Source organism: Physeter macrocephalus, chromosome 1 (assembly GCF_002837175.3).
Source record: "Physeter macrocephalus isolate SW-GA chromosome 1, ASM283717v5, whole genome shotgun sequence".
Classification (NCBI taxonomy): Eukaryota; Metazoa; Chordata; class Mammalia; order Artiodactyla; family Physeteridae; genus Physeter; species Physeter macrocephalus.
This window is the reverse complement of record NC_041214.2, coordinates 135,193,219-135,205,274: the sequence shown is the minus strand read 5'-3', so window position 1 is coordinate 135,205,274 and position 12,056 is coordinate 135,193,219. Positions and strand designations below refer to the sequence as shown.

The window sequence follows — 12,056 nt, the reverse complement described above, 5'->3', positions numbered from 1 at the left end:
GAGAAGCCTGTGCACCGCAACGAAGAGTAGCCCCTGCTCACCGCAACTAGAGAAAGCCTGCACGCAGCAATGAAGACCCAACGCAGCCATAAATAAGTAAATTTAAATCTTCAGAAAAGTTAAAAAAAAAAAAAGACAAACTCCAAAGAGGGAGAAATTTTCTACAGAATTTTTAAAAGAAAATGAATTAGTATTCTTAATATACAAAGAGCTTCTACATATAATCATTATTTAGAGCCAAATAAATATAAAGAAATACAAATGGCTAAAAAATTAAAAGAGGTGCTAATGGCACACTGACAAAGGAAGTGTAAGTTGAAACCACGAAATACCATTTTTCACCTAACAAATTGACATTGAAAAGACAGTGGCTTGCATTCTTTGTGGAAGCCAATTTAACAATGTCAAAAAATTTTTTTAATGTGTATATTCTCTTACCTAGTAATTCAAATGCTATATATATAGAACATAGCCTATGGAAATACTTTCACAAATGTATAAAAATTAATGTACAATGGGTTCAGCCTTTTTTTTATATAATAAAAGATTATAATTCATTTATACTATGTAAGAGCATGAGGCCAATAAAAGAATGATCTGTATCTGTTGTGGAAAGATGTCCACCATATTGTGTGTGGGGTAAAAATGGTACAAAAAGTGAGGATAGTAATAGAACTTGATAGGTTTATCATGGAATGGAATAAGATGATTAATATAAAACACTCCAATACATGGCAAATAGCAAATGCTCAATAAATTTTATTATGTTTACATAAGATGTATGAAGGATGAAAATAGGTAAAAAAAGTGAGGGCAATAGAATGTAGGTAAGTTATCACAGGATAATGTTAACCATTAATAGTTCATACATATGCATACTTGTTTTTTTAAATAGATTTTATTTACTTATTTATGTATGGCTGTGTTGGGTCTTTGTTGCTGCGTGCGCGCGTGGGCTTTCTCTAGTTGCAGCGAGCGGGGGCTACTCTTCATTGCGGTGCGTGGGCTTCTCATTGTGGTGGCTTCTCTTGTTGCGGAGCATGGGCTCTAGGTTCACAGGCTCCAGTAGTTGTGGCGCGCAGGCTCAGTAGTCGTGGTGCATGGGCTTAGTTGCTCCACGGCATGTGGGATCTTCCTGGACCAGGGCCTGAACCCGTGTCCCCTGCATTGGCAGGTAGATTCTTAACCACTGCGCCACCAGGGAAGCCCTGCATACATGTTTATAAAGCATTTCATCCAGCAAAATGCAATTCCATTTGACAGGTACTTAAGTGCTTTCCATTTGATGATAAACTTTTGTGTGTTCTAGTATTATCCTCACCTTACACACAAGGAAATTGAGTCTCAGAGTATTCAAGTTAAGTTGTCCCAGGTGACCTAAACTAGCAGGGCTTCAAACCCAAGCAGTATGACTCCAGGACACATGCTTTTAAGAGCAAGATAGGGGTTTGGAAAGATACACTAAACTGTTTCTAGTAGTTACCCTTAAACTGTTAATAATAGTGTGTAAGCAATATTTTTTAGAAAGCAATAGAATAGATATTTTGGTATTATTCTCTTAGCTTAGACTGGATTTCAATGAAAAAGAATAAATCACTTTATAAAAATTATTGGACACAAGAGGGCATCAGATGTTCTTTTTCCAACTTCCAAGCTAAAGGTTGTAAATAATCTCCCTTCTCCATGAAAAGTATTAGTGGTTATAGTTTAAATCACTGCTTTTCCTATGCATCTACATACAGAAATTGCCATTGCTAATGGAGAATGTTAATTAAGTATGCCATAGTTATTATATACAACTTTTATTTATTAGAATTATTTTTGTTAGTTAAAAAAAATGTATAGTTCATTTGGGAGAATAAAATTACCTAAAAGCACAAAGGGATCATTAAAATTACCTATAATCCTTCCAGCAAAGAGAACCACTGCTAATATTTTAGTGGATGGGGTAATGTTTAAAAGAGGGAGCTTTTACTTTAGCTCCCTCTTTTTTAGACTCCTGATTTGTTGTGTTATGAAATATAATCATTTTATGGTCTCACAATTTGGAAACGTGGCACATCTTATGTCACTGATTTTTTCCTAAAACACGATTTTTAATAGTTTCATAGTATTCATATATATTGCCTTAATTGATTTAACCAATCTTTATCATTAGCTATTAAGCTACCAATCTCTTTTGGAAATGTTTTTTCAGTCGTATATCTAAATATATAACTCCTTTGTTGGGAGTGGGTTGAGGGAGGGGGGTATTCCTTTGAAGTCCAGAAATAAATGGGCAAATTGATTTTAGAACTGCCAATTTAATTTACATACAAAAAATCTATAGATGATAAATTTCTTAGAGTCAAATTAATAAGTAAAGCTGTGAAATTTCAACAGAAAAATAGATTGACTTTCACTAAATTCAACGGAAAAAAAAAACTTTGTATTTAAAATTTTTAAACTTTGTCTAAGGTGACTGGAACATGAAGAATGTAAACTTCAGTTTTTATCTGAGTTAAAGTGAAATCTATTTCATGTTTCCTAATATTGCCAATGTTAAAACAGACTATATTTAAAATCTGATATTGATAGTTAATGAGATCCTTGAGTAAATAATTTTGAAAAGATCATTTGTGATGCTTGACAGTCACTGTAAAATCTGGAAAGGAATACACAAAAAGCTAAGATGCAAGATCTGATATAGGGATTTGGCATGCAGATTTACTGTAAAATCCCTCTCCCTAGCACAATTAGGAGTGCCAATCAAAAAAGCTTAAGTGGGGGCTTCCCTGGTGGCGCGGTGGTTGCGCGTCCGCCTGCCGATGCAGGGGAACCGGGTTCGCGCCCCGGTCCGGGAGGATCCCACGTGCCGCGGAGCGGCTGGGCCCGTGAGCCATGGCCGCTGGGCCTGCGCGTCCGGAGCCTGTGCCCCGCAACGGGAGGGGCCGCGGCGGTGAGAGGCCCGCGTACACAAAAAAAAAAAAAAAAAAAAAAAAAAAAAAAAAGCTTAAGTGGGAAACCATTAAAAATGATACATCCCTTAAATAGTTTAAATGTTTAAAATGTATCAATATACATTCAGGCACCAAATTTTTGATGTAGAGTTAAGAATTTTTCTTAGAATATGGGTCTATTTCTAGGAGCTGTTTTCTTTTCTCCATAACCTACATCCATAATATATTGATACTAATTTAAAGTTTGGTTTCTTTGCAGTCAAGTGAAAGCAACATATTTTGGAAGCAATGTGCCAGCAGAATCATTCCCTCTGATTATCATGTCTTCACTATATCTAGTACAGTTGATATATACGATTTACTTTAATTATGTCATCAGCAATACAACAAGCATAAACAGGCTTGGTACCAAACAAAGCGGACTCTCGTCAATCATACAGCCCACCGGGGCCTCCACGGGTATTGTCAAGAAGAGTCAGTGCGCCCTGCGTGGGGACCCCGTTTGTGGGGAGCAGAGGGCGTGCTTAAGCCAGTCTCCTCTCCTTTCATGGGCCTTCTCCTGGGCTGGTGTTGCCGGGAAGGGGGATCAGAGGTGAGGGAGAGCCACACCTCCCACCTCTTCCCTTCTTCTTTCCTTTCATATAGTTCTCTCAGGGCAGGACTGCCAAGGACTCAAGGTTCCTAGAGAAACACTAGACCAGGAATCAGGACACCTGGATTTCATTCCTAACTACTGGCCTTGGGAAATCAAAACCTTTCTGAATCTTGGTATTTTCATAAAATGACATTGAACTAGATAACATAGCCCATAGATATTTGGGGGTTTTGTTTGGTTTTTACCAAATTTGAACTGCTATGTAGATTTTCTTCACTTAACTATATTACAAATCTTTTGCCCATAATATTACAAAAACAAAAATGCTACAAAATTGCACACACACAAAAACCAAACCTACATAAACATGTGTTTATAAAGTCCTGTTGGCTACTATACAGTGCATCTTTACCTTGTCCTAGACCTAAGATTGTATCTTTTAGTTGGCAAGGCAGAGATTACATTTCGTTTCATGTAATTATTTTACTTTGTGTTCTCTTGTTTTTGTGAACATATAAAATGTCTTCCCCTTGTCAGGAGATCAAAAGCCTGGTGGAGGCTGAACATTGGAGGACTGTGATTTTCCAAAAGGTTGCAAATCATTGGCACAGTGGTTCCTCCCTTATGCATGGTTTCACTTTCTACGGCTTCATTTGCTTGCAGCCAACCAAGGTCCAAACAATTTTCCATTTAATATTATTGCTATGAATAAACAATTCATAAGTTTTAAACTGCACACTGTTCAGTGTGATGAAATATTGCACCATCCTGTTCTGTCCCGCCTAGGATGTGAAGCATCCTTTTGTCCAGTGTACCCAACCCATTAGTTACTTAGTGGCCCTCTCAGTCATCAGATGGACATTCGTGTCCAGGTAACCCTTATTTTACTTAAAAACGGCCTTACAGTGAAAGGGTAGTGATGCTGGTAATCGTAATATGCCCAAAAGAAGCTGTAAAGTGCTTCCTTTCAATGAAAAGGTGAGAGTTCTTTACTTAATAGGGAAAGAAGAAGAATGCCGAGGTTGCTAAGATCTACAGTAAGAATAAATCTATCTGGGAAATTGTGAAGGAAAAAAATTTGTGCTGGTTTTGCTGTCACACTTCAAATTGAAAAAGTTATAGCCACAGTGTGTGGTTAAGTACTTAGTTAAATGGAAAATGTATTAAGTTTGTACAATAAGATATTTTGAGAGAGAACACATTCACATAAATCTTATTATAGCATATTGTTATAACTGTTCTACTTTATTATTATTATTAATCTCTTACTGTGTCTAATTTATAAATGAAACTTCATCATAGATATGTATGTGTAGGAAAAACACAGTACACCTAGGGTTTGGTACAACCTGCAGATTCAGGCATCCACTGGGGGATCTTGGATTTGTACCCCCCCAGGAGCAAGGTGGGGAACTACTGTATCTTCGCTATCACACTGTCTCCTCTCAGAATTGCAAGGTCATTCTACTGTTCTCTAGAAATGTTCTCACTGTTGACAGTTCTGGGACTCCATGGGAAAAATGTCCTACTTAGCAACATGGAAAGAGCACAGTGCCAGTAGCCAACATTCAAATTGGAACAGTGTGTGACAGCTCGCCTAACATGTGACCAACACATCTTCTTTTTCAAGTGCAAGATAACTCATTTTCTCCATTAATAGTTTGTGCTTATTCCATAAAACTGCTCTTGGCAAAAACTCCAGAAACTTGAAGAAAGAAAACAAAGATAAATGACGAAGAAATACACCGTGGGGCTTCCCTGGTGGCGCAGTGGTTGAGAGTCCGCCTGCCGATGCAGGGGACACGGGTTCGTGCCCCGGTCTGGGAGGATCCCACATGCCGCGGAGCGGCTGGGCCCGTGAGCCATGGCCGCTGAGCCTGCGCATCCGGAGCCTGTGCTCCGCAACGGGAGAGGCCACAGCAGTGAGAGGCCCGCGTTACCACAAAAAAAAAAAAAAAAAAAAAAAAAAAGAAATACACCGTGATGGGAACACTTGTGGCAATGACTTTATGCGAACATAGCCAGAACTGCTGCAATTATTATCATCAACAAAGTACACTGAGAATCTATTATGTGTTGATCATTTAGATGTAAACATGTTCCACCTTTGAGAAGTCTAGCATCTGCTTAGCGAGAGGAGACAGATACATGAAGACAGGTGACCCTCAGCTTCCTCTGAGGTTACAATCTCAAGAAGGGAGAAGTTAGAAAGGATTAGGATTACATGGTCAGAAAAGGGTAAGACCATAAACAGAGTCAAAGAAAAAGGATAACCTGGCAAAAGAAAAAAGTGGGGGTGGGGGTGGGGGGTGTATTTCATATCACAAAGGGCTAATTTTATTAACATTTAAGAGCTCCTCCAAATTAGCAGAATTGTAATATAAAGAAAAATGGGCAAAGCATATGAACATAGTTCTCAAAAGCACAAATGGTTTTTAAACATAGGAAAAGATGCTCAACTGACCAAACAGAAATCGACTTTTAAACCATGACAAAATTTTCTTCTCAGAGATCAGGAAAGATAAAAAAGTCAGATAAGAGTATTGGTGAGGATTTGGGGGGAGATGAACACTCTTATCCACTGCAAGAATAAGCTGATACATTTATTAAGAAGATATTGTAATAATAGCTGTCAAAATACTCTTTACTCAGTACCTCCCCTTCTAGAAATTTAAGGATATATTTGCATATATGAAAAATGATGTATATACAAATATACTACTTATAATTCATTATATCAAAAAGATGGGATCAACTTAAATGGCCAATTGGAGATTGGCTAAATAAGTTACAGTGTAGCAAGTTGATGTATTATAGTTTTGAAAACAAATAAGGTTGTTTTAGATAGGTAGATACATAAATGATAGATAATACATATATATACAGAATGATCTGAGGATTTGCTAAATTAAAAAAACAAGTGTGTATAAAACCTTATTTAAAAAAATATAGGGGCTTCCCTGGTGGCGCAGTGGTTGGGAGTCCGCCTGCCGATGCAGGGGACACGGGTTTGTGCCCCGGTCCGGGAGGATCCCACATGCTGCAGAGCGGCTGGGCCCGTGAGCCATGGCCGCTGAGCCTGTGCGTCCGGAGCCTGTGCTTCGCAATGGGAGGGGCCACAACAGTGAGAGGCCCGCGTACCGCAAAAAAAAAAAAAAAAAAAAATCGCAAGTACACACACACGTATATATATGCAAGTTTAAGCACAGAGTCAGTGTTGTAGTGGAGGGCTAGCCATCAAAGTCAAAAGCTAGGCTAGAGTTTAGACTTTAAATTAGAGGTCCAGGAAAGCTTTCAAGCAAGGGAGTGAACCTAAAGTTTTAAGAAAATTAACTTTGAATTGGAGAATTTTAATCAACTCTTGTCTAGAAAAAAGATAACTGTAGAGAAATGGTCATCTACTTGCTTCTATTGTCAGGTAGGTCATTTCTATCTAAAGTGGTCCATCACCTCTTCATGTCTTCCTGAGATTAGATGCTTCCAAGTCCTCTCCAAGCAGTAGTAACTGAATGGGAAATGATGTTTCTTTTTATAAAAGCAGCAGAACTGAAACGAATCATAATTCATTCAAGCACGCTTTCACTGAATACTTAATTTTAGTCAGCTATAGTACCAGATGCTAAACAGGCCAGGCATAACAGTCATGATCCAAACCTCATCTGCCCTCTCAGGACCATTCAGGGTTCCTTTTCTGTGTGTGTTAGCCTCTTCTCTCTCCCATGCTTCACCCGAAATGTCCTAGTTTCACCTCTTCCCTCAGTCCTCTTACTACCTAGCAACCTTCCCCCCATGCTCCTAGAGAATGACCTCACCTCTACTTCCTGGAGGAAAGTGAGATCACCTAATTATATCCCGTCCACACAACCACAAACCTATTAAATCTGCCCCCAACCTCACTGACTTTCCCCCTCAACCTCTGGGGAAGATGTTCTCCTTGCCCTCTTCAAGTTAATCCTGCCCACATTCCGTTTTGGCTCCTTCTTCTTTCCAGGCCCCTTCTCCACAGCCTCAAGTCTCTCCCATCCTCACGAACAAGCTAACCTTTGCCCTACTCTAGTTGCTGTTTCCTCTGGCTTCCTCCTTCCCTTCATGGCCAAGAATATTGAAAGAATAGTCTAGTATCGTTTTCAAATTGCATCTTGTGAATCAGACGTCTCAGGAGCTGGTGGGGATCTTATGGGGAGACAAACAATAGCCATTTCATCTTTTATATAATTTGGACTCTGTAGGATTTCATCTCAGCGAGGCATGTTTTGCATGCTAACTATGTTTCTAGATCTTCCTTAGCTCTCATCCACGCTTCAATCCATGGAACTAAGGATTGGCACAGCTGTTCCACCAGAACTGGTCTGTCATCATGAGTGACTTCATTCCCAGAATGGTTTCTTTTTCAGTCTTTTGTGCCCCAGGGGGCTGACTCGGGTCCTCTTCTCATTCTAAACACTCTTTCCTGAGTGATCGCACCCTTTTTTGTAGATTTAACGTATTAATACACATGCCTTTGGCTTAAAAAGGCCAGAACTTCACTTTTTCTCTTTACCAGTCTCCTCAAATTGTAGTTTAGAGATCACTGCATCCACAAAAAGTAGCTTGTGAAATGATCTGTGTGTAAGAAACAACTTCATTGTGCTTTCACTTAAATCCCACAACTTAATCTGCCCTAACAACCCACTGCTTTAATACCTGTGCTCTGAAATACCTCAAAAGAATGGGAAAAAACTCTAGGAAGCAATATTACCATATAACAGAAAATTGGAAGCCTCTAGGTCCACAAATAAGAAAAAAATGAATTATGGAACATCAACTTAATAAAATATCTTGCAGCTATTAAAACGGATATAAATACTTCTTACAATAGCTAAGATACACATACAAGTATGACTCAACACCAAGTTGATAAAAGAAACTAACAGAGGACATTCACTTTAAAAATAACATGTATACTTAAATATACTAGAAGAGAAACAAAACAGAAAGGTTTTGGGTAGTGATGTCATTTGGGTGAAATATTTTACTTTCTTCATGCCAAGTACTAGATCACTATGACTCTATAAACCCCAAAGGTAGGGTAACCACAGATCTTACAGTCCAATCTAAGACACTTTCTAGAGCAAAAGGTCTATTGCTATTGTAATTACAGTGAGATAACAGGCATAAGACAGAACTGTCGTAGGAAAACTGGGATAAAGTCCCCTAATCTTACAAGATATGAGGCAAATATTGCTATTATAACACAATAACAATGATGATGACAGCAACCAGTGCTTACAGAGCACTGACACGTGCCAGCCTAAGTGCTTGACATGTATTAGTTTATCATTCCCAGAACCATTCCATGAGATAGATGCTATTATCCTCATTTTACTGTTACGGAGAAGGAGTATAGAGGTTAATATTTGAAACATTAAAAAAAAACATTCATTTCACAAATATTATATAAACAACTTGAAATATAGAACTTTAAAAACTCTGTTTCCCTGGAAAAATAGTTTCTTCTTGTCAGCAAGATTCATAAGAAGACAATCCATAATCATTTCATCAACTACTTTTTCACTTGACAAGCAGATGTGAGGTTAATAGTGTATTATGGTCACTGCATATTTGAAATAAAAATAGTATACTCCTGAGGGTAAGGTAGGGGGAGACTGAGAACCATGAAATAACTATATTGGCATAGTTACTCAGGTGCTGCTATTTTTATTGTACCAACTAAGCAAAAAAAACTCTTTGGGAATGTAGTCAGTGCCAACTTTCTCTATTTTATTTATTAGTCCTGCTTCACAATTTCCAATCATCATTTCTGCTATGGATTGAATTGTGTGTCCCCAAATTCCCATGCTGCAGTTCTAATCTCCAGTACCTGAGAACGTAACCTTATTTGGAAATAGGGTTGTTGAAGATACAATTAGTTAAAATGAGGTCATTAGGGTGGGTCCTCGTCCAATATGACCGGTGTCCTTATAAAAAGAGAAAATGAAGACACAGAGATAGACACACACAGAGGGAAGATGACATGAAGTGACACAAAGAGAAGACGGCCATCTACAAGCCAAGGAGAGAGAACTTCCCTCACAACGCTCAGAAGGAACCAACCCCCTCCACCAAAAAAACTACTAGAACTAATAAATAAATTCACTAAAGTTGCAGGATACAAGATTAATATCAGAAATCTGTCATTTTCCTATACACTAACAATGAACTATCACAAAGAGAATTCAAGGAAACAATTCCACTTACAACAGCATCAAAAAGAATAAGATACCTGGAAATAAACTTAACCAAGGAGATGAAAGACCTATACTCTGAAAACTGTTAAGACAATGGTGAAGGAAATTGAAAACAATACAATTAAATGAAAATAAATTCCATGTTCATGGATTGGAAAAATTAATATTGTTAAAATGTCCATACTACCCAAGGCAATCTACCAGTTCAATGCAATACCTATCAAAATACCCACGATATTTTTTTTTTAAAAGAAGATGTTGGGGAGCAGTGTAAAGAAGAGGCGAGAGCGACCCCTGGACTGGCCAAAGCCACGCGCCACTGCATCCCCGTGTCCAGCGCCTACGTCCCGCCGCCGTCGCCACCATGCCCAAGAGAAAGGCTGAAGGGGATGCTAAAGGAGATAAAACCAAGGTGAAGGATGAACCACAGAGAAGATCTGCAAGGTTATCTGCTAAACCTGCTCCTCCAAAGCCAGAGCCCAAGCCTAAAAAGGCCCCTGCAAAGAAGGGAGAGAAGGTACCCAAGGGGAAAAAGGGGAAAGCTGATGCAGACAAGGATGGGACTAACCCTGCAGAAAACGGAGATGCCAGAACAGACCAGGCACAGAAAGCTGAGAGTGCAGGAGATGCCAAGTGAAGTGTGTGCATTCTTGAAAACTGCTTCTGCTGACTGTACGGTTTGAAGTACTATTTTCTATCAAGTTTTATAAAAATGCAGAATTTGGTTTTACTTTTCTTTTTTTTAAGCTATGTTGTTAGCATACAGAACACTTCATTGTTGTTTTTTGGGGGAAGAGCACGTGTCACTAATAGATTGTCTCCGAAGCTGGACTGACGTGGGAAAAAGAACACCTTTCCCGTCTGGTTTTGAGAGACTTCCTCTTGGTGTTCCCAGGAAGGAGGGGTTCCTTGATGTTGACACACAGTAGCCAACTTGGCACAAACGCCTTGTGGTGTGGAAAAACTAAAATTAGTTTTTATGTCCTCTTCTCCCTCTCCACCTTCAGCATAGACTTGACTCCCTTAAACCCAGAGACCTGTTGGAACCTGACCCCCCAAAATTGGTTACCAGTATGTCAGGCAATCTGGACTTTGCATTGTCACCATTGAGATGGCGTCCCTCAAAAGAGCAGCGGTTCCTTTTTTAGATTGTGGATCTTCAGATTGATACTTTTGCCATTTTCATTTCCATTTCCTGAAAGTCAGGGTCGGCTTGTGAAAAGTTGTTAAACAACATAACTAAATGTGAAATGTCAACCCTCACTCTAAACTTTCCCTGTTCAGAGCATCACATGAAGACTTCATGGGGTTTTATAGTGGCTTTCTGATTTTGGTAGTCCATTTCAAAAGGGAGTTTGATAGTTGTTTTATACTGTTAATGATTGCCCATGTCCTGCCTGAAATACCATGATTGTTTATGAAAAGTATCTTTAATAAAGCTGGATACAGTTTGAAAAAAATAAATAAAGAAGATGTTGGGGGTAGGAGTTTATTAATTAATTTATTTATTTTTGCTATGTTGGGTCTTCGGCCTACGTCCCGCCGCCGTCGCCACCATGCCCAAGAGAAAGGCTGAAGGGGATGCTAAAGGAGATAAAACCAAGGTGAAGGATGAACCACAGAGAAGATCTGCAAGGTTATCTGCTAAACCTGCTCCTCCAAAGCCAGAGCCCAAGCCTAAAAAGGCCCCTGCAAAGAAGGGAGAGAAGGTACCCAAGGGGAAAAAGGGGAAAGCTGATGCTGGCAAGGATGGGAATAACCCTGCAGAAAACGGAGATGCCAAAACAGACCAGGCACAGAAAGCTGAAGGTGCTGGAGATGCCAAGTGAAGTGTGCATTTTTGATAACTGTGTACTTCTGGTGACTGTACAGTTTGAAATACTATTTTTTATCAAGTTTTATAAAAATGCAGAATTTTTACTTTTTTTTTTTTTAACGCTATGTTGTTAGCATACAGAACACTTCATTGTTGTTTTTTGGGGGAAGAGCACATGTCACTAATAGATTGTCTCTGAAGCTGGATTGACGTGGGAAAAAAAACACCTTTCCCGTCTGGTTTTGAGAGACTTCCTCTTGGTTCCCAGGAAGGAGGGGTTCCTTGATGTTGACACACAGTAGCCACCTTGGCACAAATGCCTTGTGGTGTGGAAAAACTAAAATTAGTTTTTATGTCCTCTTCTCCCTCTCCACCTTCAGCATAGACTTGACTCCCTTAAACCCAGAGACCTGTTGGAACCTGACCCCCCAAAATTGGTTACCAGTATGTCAGGCAATCTGGACTTTGCATTGTCACCA

The 12,056-nt window shown here is 39.2% G+C and overlaps 2 protein-coding genes across 2 annotated transcripts; both read left to right on the top strand.

Annotated features, from left to right (window-relative positions):
- Positions 1 to 10,005: 10,005 nt before the first annotated feature.
- Positions 10,006 to 11,214, top strand: LOC114486951 (non-histone chromosomal protein HMG-17-like). Its single transcript, XM_055086176.1, has one exon. It carries the CDS (start codon positions 10,126 to 10,128, stop codon positions 10,396 to 10,398), a length of 273 nt encoding a protein of 90 aa, XP_054942151.1. The 5' UTR covers positions 10,006 to 10,125; the 3' UTR covers positions 10,399 to 11,214.
- Positions 11,215 to 11,297: 83 nt separating this feature from the next.
- Positions 11,298 to 11,689, top strand: LOC112063998 (non-histone chromosomal protein HMG-17). The gene has a single exon (XM_024120427.3). It carries the CDS (start codon positions 11,318 to 11,320, stop codon positions 11,588 to 11,590), a length of 273 nt encoding a protein of 90 aa, XP_023976195.1. The 5' UTR covers positions 11,298 to 11,317; the 3' UTR covers positions 11,591 to 11,689.
- The last annotated feature ends 367 nt before the right edge of the window (positions 11,690 to 12,056 follow it).